Source organism: Rhinoderma darwinii, chromosome 1 (genome assembly GCF_050947455.1).
Source record: "Rhinoderma darwinii isolate aRhiDar2 chromosome 1, aRhiDar2.hap1, whole genome shotgun sequence".
Classification (NCBI taxonomy): Eukaryota; Metazoa; Chordata; class Amphibia; order Anura; family Rhinodermatidae; genus Rhinoderma; species Rhinoderma darwinii.
In genome coordinates this window covers 611,985,214-612,004,514 of record NC_134687.1, presented here as the reverse complement: position 1 = coordinate 612,004,514, position 19,301 = coordinate 611,985,214, and the positions used below count along the sequence as shown (strand labels likewise).

At 42.7% G+C, this 19,301-nt stretch overlaps 1 protein-coding gene across 1 annotated transcript in view; it reads left to right on the top strand.

The window, feature by feature from the left end:
* The first annotated feature begins 247 nt into the window (after positions 1–247).
* LOC142747485 (uncharacterized) overlaps positions 248–19,301 on the top strand; it is a 34,433-nt gene continuing 15,379 nt past the window's right edge. The window contains exons 1-5 of the mRNA XM_075854982.1: positions 248–340; positions 6,916–7,158; positions 13,837–14,043; positions 14,134–14,367; positions 18,179–18,332. Coding sequence (XP_075711097.1) covers positions 248–340; positions 6,916–7,158; positions 13,837–14,043; positions 14,134–14,367; positions 18,179–18,332 — 931 coding nt within the window. The remainder of the gene's footprint in view (positions 341–6,915; positions 7,159–13,836; positions 14,044–14,133; positions 14,368–18,178; positions 18,333–19,301) is intronic.

Sequence of the window (19,301 nt, the reverse complement as noted above, 5' to 3'; positions counted from 1 at the left end):
CAGTGATGGATCTGACTCTCCGCACACCTTACAATACTCCCAGTCTTTTGGAGATATATCCAGGGCTCTCATTGGCTGTCTCAGGCATACCTGCATTACATATAACATAAAAACACCACTTGTTTCCTTGTGAAACAGCTATAAAAAGGAGTGCAATATTCTAGAGGAACCAAACCTGTACATAGGTGGCCCCTGAGCACATTACATATCAGACAATAGTGCACCCTGACAACTCTGCAGGTCCAACATGAACAACCCTGGGTTTGAGCTGCAAGAAGATGGACTGGAAAGATCTCGCTCCAATAAAAATCACCAGAGAGATTATCAGGAATGTAGACATGTAAGTACCAAACACATCTCTATCTATCTATCTATCTATCTATCTATCTATCTATCTATCTATCTATCTATCTATCTATCTATCTATCTATCTATCTATCTATCTATCTATCTATCTATCTATCTATCTATCTATCTATCCCCTATCTATCTATCTATCTATCTATCTATCTATCTATCTATCTATCTATCTATCTATCTATCTATCTATCTATCTATCTATCTATCTATCTATCTATCCCCTATCTATCTATCTATCTATCTATCTATCTATCTATCTATCTATCTATCTATCTATCTATCTATCTATCTATCTATCTATCTATCTATCTATCTATCTATCTATCTATCTATCTATCTATCTATCTATCTATCTATCTCTAATATTAAATATACCATCAATCTACTCCTATAGCAGAGTTTTTCATTGCACTATTTCTGTTGGGCTTTGTGCTTAATTAAGGAGTTACTGTCGGATGAATACATATGTTTACCTACAGTTCTATGGAAAGTCACATACCGTATAAGATGCCAGCTGACAAACTTAGCACTGCTACATCTCATAACTAATATACAGTGTAGAGTACCTCCAGTAGACTTTTTTACGAGAGCACCAGCATCAATGAAAGTTATATTTTTCTAATATACTCAGAAATATCAAAGTCAATTTTGCCTTTTCTTTAATATGAACCACCAATCTCCCTTTCCCTACACTGTTACTTCTCACTAGCCCAATGGAATAACTACTAAGCCCAATCTGCACACAACAGTATGCAGTTCCGATTCAGGTGGGCAAATGGAGGACCTGTGCTCCATACTAAGGAGAAATGACCCATGATGGACCCCACCAATATTCAGAACGAGAGAGAAGTGGAAACTCCATATACATCGCCACCTCTCTAATAGGTGGGGGTCTAAACCCCTGGACTCTCTCCAATGTGACTGCTCTGACCCATTTCATTGACGTCATGGAAGTTTTCTATGTAAAGAAACAATACTAGAGCGTGCCAGAAGATATTGAACTGTAATTTTCTTCTCTATTGTTGAAGATGTGAGGTCTCTTTAACTCCTGTGTAACAGTCCTGACGTGGGTAAATCTAATTCACTTTTTGATGAAAATTTTTCTCTACTCTTCTATTATTTCTTTTGTTTATTGTCCTAAATAATAATCCTAATAACAAGCTCAAAATAGTGATGCTCCTTAATTAACATACAAACTGCCAGAATTAGCTGCTAAGAATGTAGCACTCAGAATGACAGCGTATTATATAGACAGAGTGTGGGTCTCATTTTTGGGGGTATCATTAACCCCCTCAGGACCCAGCCTGTTTTGGCCTTCAGGACACAGCCGATTTTTTAACATCTGACGTGTTACATTATGTGGTAATAATATTGGAATGCTTTTACCTATCCAAGCGATTCTGAGATTGTTTTCTCGTGACATGTTGTAGTTTATGTTAGTGAAAAAAATTTGTCGACAATTTTGGTATTTATTTCTGAAAAACACTACAATTTCGAAAAAAAATTGCAAAAATTTGCATTTTTCTAAATTTAAACGTATCTGCTTGTAAAACAGATAGTAATACCACATAAAAAATAGTTACTAGTTAACATTTCCCATATGTTTACTTTATGTTTGCATAATTTTTTGAACGTCCTTTTATTTTTCTAGGACGTTACAAGGCTTAGAACTTTAGCAGCAATTTCTCATATTTTAAAGAAAATTTCAAGGGGCCATTTTTTCAGGGACCAGTTCAGTTCTTTAGTGGCTTTGAGGGCCTTATATATTAGAAAATCCCCAGAAGTCACCCTATTTTGAAAACTGCACCCCTCAAGGTATTCGAATCAGCATTCACAAACTGTAAAAAAAACATTAGGCGTTTCACAGGAATTAAAGCAAAGTAGAGGTGAAATTTACAAATTTTATTTTTTTTGCCGAAATTCATTTCTAATACATTTTTTTTTGTAACACAGAAGGTTTTACCAGAGAAATGCACTCAATATTTATTGCCCAGATTCTGCAGTTTTTAGAAATATCCCACATGTGGCCCTAGTGTGATAATGGACTGAAACACAGGCCTCAGAAGCAAAAGAGCACCTAGTGGATTTTGGGCCTCCTTTTTTTTAGAATATATTTTCGGCACCATGTCAGGTTTGAAGAGGTCTTGTGGTGCCAAACAGCGGAAACACCCCAAAAGTTACCCCATTTTGGAAACTACACCCCTCAAGGAATTTATCTAGGTGTATAGTTAGCATTTTGACCACACAGGTTTTTCGCTAAATATATTGGAATTAGTCTGTAAAAATGAAAATCGACTTTTTTTCTGAAAAAACATAGAAATTTTTAATTTTTACAAGGAATAAAGGAAAAAAAGAACCACAACATTTGTAAAGCATTTTCTCCTGATTACGGCAATACCCCATATGTGGTAATAAACTGCTGATTGGACCCATGGCAGCGCTCGGAAGGGAAGGAGCGCCATTTGGATTTTGGAGCACAGATTTTGCTGGATTGTTCTTCGGTGCCATGCCGCGTTTGCAACGCCCTGGAGAGACCAAAACAGTGGACACCCCCCAAGTTACCCCTTTTTGGAAATACCCCTCAAGGAATTTTTCTAGGGGTATAATGAGCATTTAGACCCCACAGGTCTTTTGCAGAATTTATTAGAATTAGGCCGAGAAAATTTATATCACAATTCTTTTCCACTAAAATGTTGAATTTTCTCATTTTCACAAGGGACAAAGGAGAAAAAAACAAACAATTTTTGTAAAGCAAATTCTCCCGGGTACGGAAATACCCCACATGTAGTCATCCGTTTTTTTTTTCATTAGAAATGAATTAACCCTTTCAGGACTGATCCATTTTTTGCTTTCTTATTTTTGTTTTTCACTCCCCGCCTTCCAAGAGCCATAACTTTTTAATTTTTACGTCAGTAGAGTGTTGTGACGGCTTATTTCTTGCGGGAGGAATTGTAGTTTCTATTGATACCATTTAAAGTGGCATAAAATGTACTGGGAAACTGAAAAAAAAATAAGAAAATATAGTAATATAGGAAATTCGATTTTTTTGGAGTTTTCATTTTTACAGCTTTTGCCGTGCGGTAAAAACGAAAACTACAGCGATTTTGGCAGGTTAAATTATTTAAGTTTTTTACGGTGTTCACCGTGCGAGTTAAATAATGGTTTATTGTAATAGTTCGGCCTTTTACGGACATAGCGATACCAATTTTGTTTGTTGATTTACATTACTTTAGAAGAAAAATGGGAAAAGTTTTTTTTTTTAACTTTAAACTTTTTTCTTTCTCGCTATTAATAACTTTAATACGTCTACACATTTTATTAGTCCCCTTAGGGGACTTGAACCAGCAATCATTGGATTGCTGGTACAATATACTGCAATACTAATGTATTGCAGTATATTGTTATTTTTACAGGCTTCTGTAACCGCACGATCGCTGTTCCTGTTTGTTAGTCCTGGGTCTCAGATGTAATACACATCTGTCATAGTGCGCAAAGGGGTTAATGCACAGCGGATGGTGTGAATATTGCAATTTTCCACTGATATGCCATTTTAGTGCATAATATGTTGTGCCCAGTTTGTGCCACAGAAGACAAATACCTCATAAAGCATTAAGCGGGTTCTCTCGGGTATGACGATGCCATATATGTGGGCGCAAACTGCTGTTTGGGCACGCTGCAGGGCTCAGAAGGGAGGGAGCGCCATTTTGCTTTTGGAGCTCTGATTTTGCTTGGTAGTTTTTCTGTTTGGGGTTTTGCTGGTATTTCAGTTTATAATGTGGGGGCATTTGTAAACTGTGCGGGGTACATCAGGGTATATGTAATCTGTGCGGAGAACATCAGGGCATAATAAGAGGGTATAATAATGGCGTAAATAAATAATAATTCATAGATGTGTGGCCGGTTTCGCACTGATAAATGGCGCCCGCCCTTGTCTGATTTTGGGACACTCTGCACATTTTGCTTCGCCATATTCTGAGAGCCAGAACTTCTTTATTTCTTCTCCACCGGAGCCGTGTGAGGGCTTATTTGTTGCGGGACAATCTGTACTTTTCATTGGTACCATTTTGGGGTACATGCGACTTTTTATTTAATTTTTTTGCAAGCCGGGTGACCAAAAACCAGCAATTCTGACAATGTTTTTTCGTTTCTTTTTTGCGGCGTTCACCATGCACTATAAATGACCATTATATTTTATTCTGCGGGTCGGTACGATTACGGCGATACCATATGTATATAGTTTTTTATGTTTTTCAGTGTTTGCGCAATAAAATCACTCTTTTATAAAATAATTTATTTTCTGTGTCACCATATTCTGAGAGCCATAAATTTTTTATTTTTCAGTTAAAAAAGCTGTGCAAGGGCTTGTTTTTTGCGGGACGGGTTGTAGTTTTTATCGGTATTATTTTCAGGTACACGCAACTTTTTGATCACTTTATATTCTCTATTTTGGGCGGGGTGGGGACCAAAAAATAGCGATTCTGGTGTAGTTTCTTATTGATTTTTTTTGAGGTGTTCATCGTGCGGAAAAAATAACATTACAGTTTTATAGTTGGGGTCGTTACTAACGCGGTGATACCAGATATGTGTACTTTTTTAACGTGTTCATTTTCTTCCTATAATGAAAGTCTTATTGTAGGGAAAAATAGCAGTGTTTGTTTATATAACATCTAACTTTTATTTTTACACTTTTTTTAAAACATTTTTAGTACTTTTTTCCCTTGTCCCACTAGGGGACATTTAGACTTGCAGCTTTGATCGCTGCTAGAGTACATTACACTACCTAGTGTAATGTATTCCAACTATCATTGTGACGTGACAGTCACACTGACAGGAAGTCTTGGAGGACCGGCCGGAGGCTGTTCCTCCGAGGCTTCCGTACATGGCAACCCGGAGGTCATTGTCTGGCCTCCGATTGCCCCGACAAGCATCGGCAGCCCCCACAACCACTTCGATGTGCTTCAAACCCCTTAAATGTGGCGAACACAATCTGTCGCCGCATTTATGGGGTTAATTGCTGAAATCAGCGGCGATGGTCCGCTGACCGGCAAGACTGGACTGTTAGCTGTCGGGGACAGCTGACCTCCCGGTTCCCGGACACTGTCCGTTAGGACAGTGTGCTCCGGGAACTACTCCGCAACTGTACGTCCTGATGCAGGAAGCAAGCCCTCTGCAGGACGTACAGTTGCGGAGCAGCGCGTGAAGAGGTTAAAGGGTATCTAAACTTTTAAAAAACTTTTGACGTGTCATAGTGACATATCAGAAGTTTTGATTGATGGGGTCCGAGCTCTGAGACCTCCACTGATCACTAAAATGAAGCTGCCGAAGCGCTCGGGTGAGCACAGTGTTGCTTCCTTTCTGATCGGCTTTCCTCAGAAAGCCAACCAATTGGTGTATGGGTTCAATAGAAAGTTTATGGGCCCGTATATCGTTCAGAGGAAAGCCGAACAGAAACAAAGCGACACAGTGCTCACCTGAGTGCTTCTGCCGCTTTGTTTTAGCGATCGGTGGGGGTCTCAGTGCTTGGATCCCCACCGATCAAAACTTCTGACATGTTACTATAACATATCAAAACTTTTTTAAAAGTTTAGTTACCCTACAAAACATGCGGGCGTATCCTGGTGTGATGCAAGTAAGGGCAGACACAGACAAGAAAGGGACCATGTGCAAGAAAAATATATATGTCCCCTCCTCTCAGTGCCCATGATAGAGAACCCCTTTATGTCTCTCTCACAATCCACTAGTAATTGTAAGCCATGAAGTTCATTAGCTTAGTCCCTCACATGCAATATAATAGACAGCAGGAAGCTGCTTTTAAGGGCATCTGCACTAGTTTCACATATGTTATAATATGTAGGTCCCTGGATATAAGAGCTATGCTGTACACTCTAAGTCATTCAGATTTCTCCCCCTCCCCTGCCTGACTCATGCTGTCACTTGAGTGAGATACTGCAGTTCCATCTCCCTCCTCTCCCCTCTGTCTTCTAACTACTATTTTACACTAGATAGATTTTGTGGTGGCTGAGGAGGTTTTAAAACATTTACAGGTAGGGAAAGAGAAGTACAGAATACTCAAGGTGCGGAAGTTGCCACTTTTCCCCTAATAAGATATATTATAAAGAATCATGTATTCACATGTACTACTGATTTATGTATAGCTATAATGAAAGGTAATTTCCCCTACAATCAAAAAGTCGTTAAATATTGAAGTCAGTGTCATCTTCTTACTTGAACAAAGGAATCTATGCAGTTTCTTTTATTATTGTCCATCATGCCAGGCATATCAGAGAAAGACCCTAATGGTCGCATAGGAAATAAGACCCCGAACAATGTTCTGAGCGAAGGGGTTCTTACATTTAAGGCATAGCTCCATTGATATGGGTTTTCCATACTCAGATCTTCAATATAATGAAGTCGTTAAGAGAGTCAAAGCTGAAGGAGCCATACCTTGTACCGAATGCCCGGATCCCTTCATTCAAAGCATCAGTGGAGGGTTCAAGATACAGCTATAAATGACTCTGTGCCATTATCATGTATGTATCTGTGTTCCTCTTGCAGGATGAGAAGAAATCTTGCTCTATAATGAAAATTTTCTTGGTTTCCTTTCTGGCTTGTCTAATAACTACTACCATCGGTGTGTTGATTCTAAGTCTGGTTTATCTGGGTTATTTCGACCAGAGGACATCTCAGCAGACAATGAATCCTGTTGTCCCAGAGATGGCTAAAGACCCTGCACAGAACGCCAACAACACCAATACTAAGCCCCGATATAATTTCATGAGTCACCTCAGTAAATCTAAGGTAAGGTTCCAAGTGGTGGGAATCAAGTCAAAGTTCATTTTTGGGCAACAATGTCTAATAAAAACCATTTTTGGAAGTCATGGTGACCAAGGGGTTGTGCTGATGCATGGAAGCATTGGAGATATAGGGTTGAATCAGACCTGGACAAGTGCATGGAGTTTATATCAAGGATCTATGTAAGATACAGTGAAGGAAATAAGTATTTGATCCCTTGCTGATTTTGTAAGTTTGCCCACTGTCAAAGACATGAACAGTCTAGAATTTTTAGGCTAGGTTAATTTTACCAGTGAGAGATAGATTATATAAAAAAAAAAACAGAAAATCACATAGTCCAAATTATATATATTTATTTGCATTGTGCACAGAGAAATATGTATTTGATCCCTTTGGCAAACAAGACTTAATACTTGGTGGCAAAACCCTTGTTGGCAAACACAGCAGTCAGACGTTTTTTGTAGTTGATGATGAGGTTTGCACACATGTTAGATGGAATTTTGGCCCACTCCTCTTTGCAGATCATCTGTAAATCATTAAGATTTCGAGGCTGTCGCTTGGCAACTCGGATCTTCAGCTCCCTCCATAAGTTTTCGATGGGATTAAGGTCTGGAGACTGGCTAGGCCACTCCATGAACTTAATGTGCTTCTTTTTGAGCCACTCCTTTGTTGCCTTGGCTGTATGTTTCGTGTCATTGTCGTGCTGGAAGACCCAGCCACGAGCCATTTTTAATGTCCTGGTGGAGGGAAGGAGGTTGTCACTCAGGATTTGACGGTACATGGCTCCATCCATTCTCCCATTGATGCGGTGAAGTAGTCCTGTGCCCTTAGCAGAGAAACACCCCCAAAACATAATGTTTCCACCTCCATGCTTGACAGTGGGGACGGTGTTCTTTGGGTCATATGCAGCATTTCTCTTCCTCCAAACACCGCGAGTTGAGTTAATGCCAAAGAGCTCAATTTTAGTCTCATCTGACCACAGACCCTTCTCCCAATCACTCTCAGAATCATCCAGATGTTCATTTGCAAACTTCAGACGGGCCTGTACATGTGCCTTCTTGAGCAGGGGGACCTTGCGGGCACTGCAGGATATAATCCATCACGGCGTAATGTGTTACCAATGGTTTTCTTGGTGACTGTGGTCCTAGCTGCCTTGAGATCATTAACAAGTTCCCCCCGTGTAGTTTTCAGCTGAGCTCTCACCTTCCTCAGGATCAAGGATACCCCACGAGGTGAGATTTTGCATGGAGCCCCAGATCGATGTCGATTGACAGTCATTTTGTATGTCTTCCATTTTCTTACTATTGCACCAACAGTTGTCTCCTTCTCACCCAGCGTCTTACTTATGGTTTTGTAGCCCATTCCAGCCTTGTGCAGGTCTATGATCTTGTCCCTGACATCCTTAGAAAGCTCTTTGGTCTTGCCCATGTTGTAGAGCAGGGGTCTCAAGCACGCGGCCCGCGGGCCGCATGCGGCCCCTGGGGCTGTCATCTGCGGCCCGCGGGACACAGAGCCGCTAGTATCGGCTCTGCTCCGAGACTCTGGAACTCCCTGACATCGCTGTCCACATATGAACAGCGATGTCTGGGGCTTCCCCAGAACCGGAGTCCCGAGCAGAGCGCTGGTGTCGGCTCTGCTCCGGGACTCTGTGGAATTCCCTGACATCGCTGCCCATATATGGACAGTGTGTCAGGGTCTTGCCCAGAGCGGAGCAGAGCGCTGGTGTCGGCTCTGCTCCGGGACTCTGTGGAATTCCCTGACATCGCTGTCCACATATGAACAGCGATGTCTGGGGCTTCCCCAGAGCCGGAGTCCCGAGCAGAGCGCTGGTGTCGGCTCTGCTCCGGGACTCTGTAGAATTCCCTGACATCACTGTCCACATATGAACAGCGATGTCTGGGCTTCCCCAGAGCCGGAGTCCCGAGCAGAGCGCTGGTGTCGGCTCTGCTCCGGGACTCTGTGGAATTCCCTGACATCGCTGTCCACATATGAACAGCGATGTCTGGGGCTTCCCCAGAGCCGGAGTCCCGAGCAGAGCGCTGCTGTCGGCTCTGCTCCGGGACTCTGTGGAATTCCCTGACATCGCTGCCCATATATGGACAGTGTGTCAGGGTCTTGCCCAGAGCGGAGCAGAGCGCTGGTGTCGGCTCTCCTCCTGGACTCTGTGGAATTCCCTGACATCGCTGTCCACATATGAACAGCGATGTCTGGGGCTTCCCCAGAGCCGGAGTCCCGAGCAGAGCGCTGGTGTCGGCTCTGCTCCGGGACTCTGTGGAATTCCCTGACATCGCTGTCCACATATGAACAGTGATGTCTGGGGCTTCCCCAGAGCCGGAGTCCCGAGCAGAGCGCTGGTGTCGGCTCTGCTCCGGGACTCTGTGGAATTCCCTGACATCGCTGTCCACATATGAACAGCGATGTCTGGGTCTTGCCCAGAGCCGGAGTCCCGAGCAGAGCGCTGGTGTCGGCTCTGCTCCGGGACTCTGTGGAATTCCCTGACATCGCTGCCCATATATGTACAGTGTGTCAGGGTCTTGCCCAGTGCGGAGCAGAGCGCTGGTGTCGGCTCTGCTCCGGGACTCTGTGGAATTCCCTGACATCGCTGTCCACATATGAACAGCGATGTCTGGGGCTTCCCCAGAACCGGAGTCCCGAGCAGAGCGCTGGTGTCGGCTCTGCTCCGGGACTCTGTGGAATTCCCTGACATCGCTGCCCATATATGGACAGTGTGTCAGGGTCTTGCCCAGTGCGGAGCAGAGTGCTGGTGTCGGCTCTGCTCCTGGACTCTGGGGAAGCCTCTGACATCGCTGTCCATACATCGACAATGATGTCAGGGGCTTCCCCAGAGCAGGAGTCCCAGTGATGTCAGGAGCACAGCTGGAGTCCCAGGAAGAGCCTACTAGCGCTCTGCCTGGGACAACAGCTCTGGGGTTGCCCCTGACATCTCTGTCCATATATGGACAGTGATGTCAGGAGCAGAGCTGGAATCCCAGGCAGAGTGCCAGAAGCGGCTCTGCTCCGGGACTCCAGCTCTGGGCAAGCCCCTGACATCACTGGGGCAGCCTCTACAGAGGGCACTGGGGCAGCCTCTACAGAGGGCACTGTGGCAGCCTCTACAGAGGGCACTGTGGCAGCCTCTACAGAGGGCACTGTGGCAGCCTCTACAGAGGGCACTGTGGCATTATCTACAAGTGGGTGTGTGGCAGTATCTGAAGAGGACACTGGCATTATCTAGGGGTGTGTTGCATTATCTACAGAGGGCACTGTGGCCTTATCTACAGAGGGCACTGTGGCCTTATCTACAGAGGGCACTGTGGCCTTATCTACAGAGGGCACTGTGACCTTATCTACAGAGGGCACTGTGGCCTTATCTACAGAGGGCACTGTGGCCTTATCTACAGAGGGCACTGTGGCCTTATCTACAGAGGGCACTGTGGCCTTATCTACAGAGGGCACTGTGGCCTTATCTACAGAGGGCACTGTGGCCTTATCTACAGAGGGCACTGTGGCCTTATCTACAGAGGGCTGTAGATTGTTGAAATAAGCACGTGGAGAAATCTCACATTTTAAACCTAGCGCTATTATTCTAGTAATGTAGTGTTATAGTAGTTCAAATAACTAATTGATTAACAATAATTTTGTATTGCATCAAATTTGAAAGTAATGCGGCCCGTCAACTTCCCATTTTTTCTATATGCGGCCCACTTACCCGGCCGAGTTTGAGACCCCTGTTGTAGAGGTTAGAGTCAGACTGATTCATTGAGTCTGTGGACAGGAGTCTTTTATACAGGTGACCATGTAAGAGCTGTCTTTAATGCAGGCACCAAGTTGATTTGGAGCGTGTAACTGGTCTGGAGGAGGCTGAACTCTTAATGGTTGGTAGGGGATCAAATACTTATTTCTCTGTGGACAATGCAAATAAATATATATCATTTTGACTATGTGATTTTCTGTTTTGTTTTTTTAAATATAATCTATCTCTCACTGGTAAAATTAACCTAGCCTAAAAATTCTAGACTGTTCATGTCTTTGACAGTGGGCAAACTTACAAAATCAGCAAGGGATCAAATACTTATTTCCTTCACTGTATAGATAGACCTTGCAGCTTCTGTAGGACCTCTGGGAGGTTGGCTCCATCCATCTTCCACGTGGGAAAGAATCCCTCTCTCCACAAGCACTGTAACAACAAAGCGGGTGATCAGCCCTGCTCTCCTAGGGTTGGGAATAGAGAAGAGCAAACAAGCTGTTGTCTTGTTGGCCCACAGCAAAAAGGCATCATAGGAGGGGGGAAGGGCTCCATTACATTTTTGTTATGAGGCTCACTTTCCATTTTGTAGACCCCTGATTTGTATGTTTACTTGGCTTTCTTCCAGGTTCTACCCATACTTCAAGAATGTACTGAGAAGCTTATTGACTTCATGTAATATTGTCCCCTAGTATTTATGTCTGAGATAAGAAAATTACAAATATATACGTGTCTTTAGACCTCTTCCAAAGAATAGTTGAAGGTTTGTTTTTGAGACCAAACTCACACATATTTTTGCTTACATGTGGAAGATGTAGTAGGATTCTTGAAATCTATTGGGGTCCCAGCTGCCAGATATCCACCAGTGTGACACTTATGGCATGCCTGATTGGCACGGTAAAATGCTTTTGGTCAAAATACTCCTGTACTCTTTGGATCTACTTGTTTTGGGTCTTAGGGTCGTGACCCAGGTGGGCTTGCACCCACACACTACTGAGGCTGTGCGGCTGACATCTTTTTGGATCATATCTATCTATCTATCTATCTATCTATCTATCTATCTATCTATCTATCTATCTATCTATCTATCTATCTATCTATCTATCTATCTATCTATCTATCTATCTATCTATCTATCTATCTATCTATCTCTCTCTCTCTCTCTATCTATCTATCTATCTCACAGGTCTTTACAGGACTAGCCTTGTGAAATGTTATGTCATAACCTAAGCGAAACACTATATTCTTTTTGGACGTATGTTGCCCTCACACAGACCTGTGTAATGTTATTTCACTAACTTACAAAAACAGTTCTCTCAGTTTAATTACATTACACATGAACCTATGTTTTTCCAGTTTCATCAAGGCAGACTGCAAAAATCTACACGCTTCATGGAAATATACTACACATGTCAGCTTTTATGGACTGTGGTTGGGTTTTAAGGTTCTAGTTACATTGATGAAGTAGAAAAAATATATATAGTCATTAAAGTGCTTGTACAGTTTAGAAAACCCATTTTTATATATTTTATTAGGGAATTCTGAGTTAATAGAAGGGGGGGGGGGGAGTCCTCTGTTCAGAATTCTCATCATCTAGGCCAGAGTGGAGAGCGGTTACAAAGAGCGCCTCTTGCTCTGGAGGACCTGTCCTGTGCTGTATTACACAGACAACACATTGATATGAATGGGCACTGTGTAATGCTTAATTCCCCCTATGGTGGCGCGGCAGGGAAATATAACACTTACTGGCAGGTTTCCACACTGAATACAGCGGATTACTGGGGGTCCCAGCAAGAGGACATTTTGTGATATGCTTATTGTCAAGGGAGAAAATGTTTAAAGGGTCTTGCCACTCTTCTATCCTACACAAGATTGGAAGGAGTGTCGGAGGTCAACAAGAAGTGTGCCATTCTGTATTGGGGGTTGCGACATGTGTTGAACTAGTAACAGAAAGGGACCCATTTTTATGGGGTCTCCTCGCTTGATGTACGCCCCTAATTAATTCATATTTATATCTGTAACAAAGTATGGATCAGTCACAGAACAAATGAAATATGGAGATTGGGTCAAGGCCAAAGAGTTGGAAACTATGGTTTCCATATATTCTATTTTTTTATGTATTATTTATATGTTTTTTATTTTATGAACGTAAGAGTTCTTACTTGTTTTAAGGTTTTAGTATATTTTGGTGGTGCTGTTTAAAGAAATTGATTGATTGAAGGACCTAAGAAGGTTGATGTACCTTCACCACAGCCTTCAGATTTTCTTTAGGTACATTATATGCAGTAGTGGAGTATGCTCATGTTGAAGAGAAGAGGGGGACTACATAGCAAATACTGTGTCTAAATAGGGCTTCTTTATAGTGCTGCTATTTAGGCCACCCTAAATCCTGGGACAGGCGGGCCTGGTGCTTATTTACCTTCTCACCTTTACCTTCTTTTACAGCAGAGGCTCACATGATGCTTGGGCTAGTTCACCCACTCCCATGGCAAAGGTGATAGGACCAACATTTCCTAGAAAGGCTCACACCTACCATGAGGAAGTAATATAGGCCAACCTGTCTTGACCGCCCACCCTCCTTTTCTTAGGACCATTAACATCTTCATGGGCTTACATGGTACATAAATGAACATAGTGTGAACATGCAAACCAAGTGTGTCCATAAAGACATGAAGGCTACATTCCCCATTTTTAGACCTAGGAACGATGGGTTATGCGACTCTCCTGCCAGTTGCCCTCTTTTTTGCTAATGTTGTGGTGTTTGTGGAGATGACTATGTTCATACCAAGTGTCATCGGGCCAACCTGCAGGACTATAGGGCTGGTGTCTGAAAATTTTCTTTCTTGACTGTTTGTCCTTCAAGTACTTGCAAAATTATAGATCATATAATATTCAGCGCGGAAATTGTTAATATGTAAACTGTGTCACTCGTTTTCAAGGTGTTTACGTTTGAAGGAGGCGCTATACAGTGGGCACGATACAGAAACAGCCCCAAAGATTATTCAGATGAGGAGGAGATGCAGTTTGGTGCAAGCATCAATCAACATCAATCTAAAATGACCGTGGGGACATTAAGGATTGTTAGTAAAGGGCTGAGAGTCCCACACTGGCATTTCAATGCCAACGAACATGGCTTCCTGGTACAGGTAAGTGAAATGAATTCCGTTCCATGATTATGCCAACTAATTAGTATGTTCATTTTGTTGAGATATGTCATGGGTTTATGCACATTGTAGGGCAAGGCATGGATTGGTGTAGTAGATGACGGGGGCATTAATGTCACCACCTACAATGTCACCGCTGGCCAGGTCATCTTCTTCCCGAAGAACACCCTACACTGGGTTAAGAATGTGGGCAATGAAGACTGCCTTTTCATCCTCTTCTTCACTACACACGACGAGCTCAGCACTTTGGATGTGGATGACGCATTTTACATGACACCAGAAGACATCGCTGCAAGGTCGTTAAAGGTCAGTTGTACATTTGAGACCGTTAATATGGAGCAGCCATATTACAGATCTGTGTTGTACGGATCCATAAAGACTGCTATGTACCCATACCGTACCCCTCGCCGCTGATTCTTCAAAACATCTGATAAGCGGCTATGAACGATCAGCGGCACCCGTGCATACTCCGCTGCACAAAAATAGGACACAACTCTTCTGTGCACACTACACACAGGACTGCTGCGCACACACACAACTCTGCTACACACACACACACAGCTCTGCTACACACACACACATTTCCGCTACACACACACACATCTCTGCTACACATACACATTTCTGCTACACACACACACACACACACACAGCTCTACTACAAACACACAGCTCTGCTACACACACACACACACACAGCTTTGCTATACGCACACACAGCTCTGCTACACACACACACACACACACACACACACCGCTCTGCTACACACACAGCTCTGCTATACACACACACAGCTCTGCTACACACATACAGCTCTGCCACACACAAGCTCTGCTACACACACAGCTCTGCTACACACACACACACAGCTCTGTTACACACACAGGTCTGCAACACACACACCCAGCTCTGCTACACACACAGCTCTGCTACACACACAGCTCTGCTACACACACAGCTCTTCTACAAACACACATACAGCTCTACTACACACACACAGCTCTGCTACACACACACAGCTCTGCTACACACACAGAGCTTTGTTATACACACACACACACACACATGCACAAACATACAGTTACAGCAGGTGTGCATGGGGGCCGCAAGGGGGGGTCGCGAGGTGGGGGGGGGGCGAGGTTGGGGGCTGTGAGAGAGAGACAGACAGAGACACACCTTACCTGCAATTCGGCAGGTCTTCATAATGGTGCCGGCTTTCCCCCTTTTCTATGCTGGGTCGCTCTGAACTGCGCTTGCGCAGTACAAAGCAAGATAGCAAAAGCAGAGTATACAATGAACGAGAGCCGTTCATTGTGTCCTATGCACTGTATCTGCCGTATTCCATCTGTGTACAGTGAAGGAAATAAGTATTTGATCCCTTGCTGATTTTGTAAGTTTGCCCACTGTCAAAGACATGAACAGTCTAGAATTTTTAGGCTAGGTTAATTTTACCAGTGAGAGATAGATTAGATTTAAAAAAAAACTGAAAATCACATAGTCCAAATTATATATATTTATTTGCATTGTGCACAGAGAAATAAGTATTTGATCCCTTTGGCAAACAAGACTTAATAATTGGTGGCAAAACCCTTGTTGGCAAGCACAGCAGTCAGATGTTTTTTGTAGTTCATGATGAGGTTTGCACACATGTTAGATGGAGTTTTGGCCCACTCCTCTTTGCAGATCATCTCTAAATCATTAAGATTTCGAGGCTGTCGCTTGGCAACTCGGATCTTAAGCTCCCTCCATAAGTTTTCGATGGGGTTAAGGTCTGGAGACTGGCTAGGCCACTCCATGACCTTAATGTGCTTCTTTTTGAGCCACTCCTTTGTTGCCTTGGCTGTATGTTGCGGGTCATTGTCGTGCTGGAAGACCCAGCCACGAGCCATTTTTAATGTCCTGGTGGAGGGAAGGAGGTTGTCACTCAGGATTTGACGGTACATGGCTCCATCCATTCTCCCATTGATGCAGTGAAGTAGTCCTGTGCCCTTAGCAGAGAAACACCCCCAAAACATAATGTTTCCACCTCCATGCTTGACAGTGGGGACGGTGCTCTTTGGGTCATAGGCAGAATTTCTCTTCCTCCAAACACGGCGAGTTGAGTTAATGCCAAAGAGCTCAATTTTAGTTTCATCTGACCACAGCCCCTCCTCCCAATCACTCTCAGAATCATTTGCAAACTTCAGACGGGCCTGTACATGTGCCTTCTTGAGCAGGGGGACCTTGCGGGAACTGCAGGATTTGAATCCATTACGGCGTAATGTGTTACCAATGGTTTTCTTGGTGACTGTGGTCCCAGCTGCCTTGAGATCATTAACAAGTTCCCACTGTGTAGTTTTCGGCTGAGCTCTCATCTTCCTCAGGATCAAGGATACCCCACGAGGTGAGATTTTGCATGGAGCCCCAGATCGATGTCGATTGACAGTCATTTTGTATGTCTTCCATTTTCTTACTATTGCACCAACAGTTGTCTCCTTCTCACCCAGCGTCTTACTTATTGTTTTGTAGCCCATTCCAGCCTTGTGCAGATCTATGATCTTGTCCCTGACATCCTTAGAAAGCTCTTTGGTCTTGCCCATGTTGTAGAGGTTAGAGTCAGACTGATTAATTGAGTCTGTGGACAGGAGTCTTTTATACAGGTGACCATTTAAGACAGCTGTCTTTAATGTAGGCACCAAGTTGATTTGGAGCGTGTAACTGGTCTGGAGGAGGCTGAACTCTTAATGGTTGGTAGGGGATCAAATACTTATTTCTCTGTGCACAATGCAAATAAATATATATCATTTTGACAATGTGATTTTCTGTGTTTTTTTTTATATATAATCTATCTCTCACTGGTAAAATTAACCTAGCCTAAAAATTCTAGACTGTTCATGACTTTGACAGTGGGCAAACTTACAAAATCAGCAAGGGATCAAATACTTATTTCCTTCACTGTATGTGTCGTTAAGAAACACATACACAGATTAAATAAAACATGGCAGTCCCCAGTAAAGTAAGAAAGTGTTAATAAAAAAAAACATTGTGTGTGAAAAAAATGTATAAAGGCAATATAATATTTTATTAAATAAAAACATATAAATTAATTTAAAAAAAAATGATCATGACACTGTTCCTTTAAGGTGGCATCCCGCTAAGACCTGGTTCATTTTTGGACTCATTACCTGGACTCTAGTACTTTAGTATTACTACGATGATGTTTATGTTAACTGGGTCCTTTAGGACTATAACCTTGACAGATTATCCTACGGATGAGCTGCTCTGCCTATGTAAACAATGACGGGAACACTCGCAAGAGCGCCACGGCGCACTGATCGAACTCGGAATAGACAATCAAAATTATTGTCTTGGAGAACTGCTTTAATTCTGTTTAATTCTGTTCAGATAAAGAATTGAAAAGAAAAATTAACGCTGCAGTATAAAGCATGGCAGTGAGACAGATACAGAGAGGGAACAACATCCCGAGCCTGTGTAAATAGGAATAAGACTCCATTACACTACACTGGGCAATGTAGCTAAGCTGGAGTCACTAACCATAATGTAGCAGATCTAAGACGTGAAGAGAAGGATGACTGAAGAAAAATTATAGTAATTACTTACTGAATCATGGAATATCGGAAGTTCATAAGTATTGGATGTTGGATTAAAGGAATTTTACGGTATAATTCCTATTTTATATGTAAAAAGACACGAGGGCATATAAAATACATGCCTTCTACAAGTTATCCATGGGGCAGAAGACAATATATTCTTAGTGCCAACCTTTGTGCCACATATCCAGCTTAGGCTTCGTTCACATCTGCGCTAGGGTCCCTTTCCGTCGGAGCTTTCCTTCGGAACGGGACCCTTACTGACACAAACGGAAACCAAAGGTTTCCATTTCCATCACCATTGATTTCAATGGTGACGGATCGGGTGCCAATAGTTTCCGTTTGTCTCAGTTGTGCAGGGGTTCCGTTGTTTTGACGGAATCAATAGCGTAGTCGACTACGCTATTGATTCCGTCAAGACGACAGAACCCTTGCACAGATGTGAACGAAGCCTTACTTACTTTGAATTGACTTTCCCTAGTTGACAACAAATGAAGTGCACTGATTTTTTTTTCAACCTTTTTAGCCAGTAGGTGGCATAGACTTTATCAGAACCTTTAAGAAACCAAAAGAAGATCAAGCGATAAATTTTCCCAAAAACTTGGTGGATCTGATCCAAAATGCCAGCTATGTCCAATCGAATGACTCTGCCGTCTGGAAGTATTTTTACGATTTGAAAGGTAAAAATTTCATATTGCTCGGGACTAGGGATTAATTCACTTTTTAAGGGGATTTTTTTTTCCCTGTGAATTGTACTTGCACTTAACCTAAGAGAAGAGCATCCAAGGTTATGTATTACACATGTACTTGTCCTGGGGCTGATTGAGGTCGGGGTGACGTGTTGTAATATTTTCTTTCCTGAGCTGGTGATACATTTCTTGGAAAATGTGAATGTCGCCATTTTTTTTAAAGATGAAAATAAGCAGATGTTGGGTTATTTGAAGTAAGATTGCCTCAGTTTTCATAAAAACGCTGACACACACTATGCAGGCGGCAGTGGTAGAGAAAACGTCCCTCTTCACCCCAAATGTGAGACCTGATAAGACTTCTTCTCCTTACTTTACCTTCTGCTGGACATCCTTGGTCATACAGCAGAGTAAGCTGACTTATGTAAAAGTCTCCGCAACTTTCTATTCTGTAATATCTGTTTCTTGGAAAGCTGGGTGACTACCAGCATGGCCACCGTTACAACTTCCATTGGGGCTGTCACCAAGTTTTTCCAGACTCCTGAATAAAAAGTTTAACCAGTGTGTAGGTTGCCTTCACACACAGTGTTTTTAGAAAAAATGGCACATTTTTTGTGCCATTTTTTCCTGCCACTTTTTGACGCATTTTTTTCTGTGAAGAACGCTGCCACCAGATGTTAGCTAAAAAAAATATATAGGGAAACTTTTTTTGTGGCATTTTTTTTTGTCCTATTTCATTTTGCAATCCCAGCATGGGGTTTGGTTTGGAGTTTTTTTTTTCAGGCAGTTAGTAGCGTATTTCACTCACAGACCTACATTATTTGTTTTTGTTTGCCTGATATGCCAAAAAAACCCAAAGCGGAATCTTTGAATCACATGATTTGCAATGTGAAAAATGGCACACACACAAAAAAAAACACATGTAAAAACACAGGTACTAAAACACATGACCGTGGGATAAAC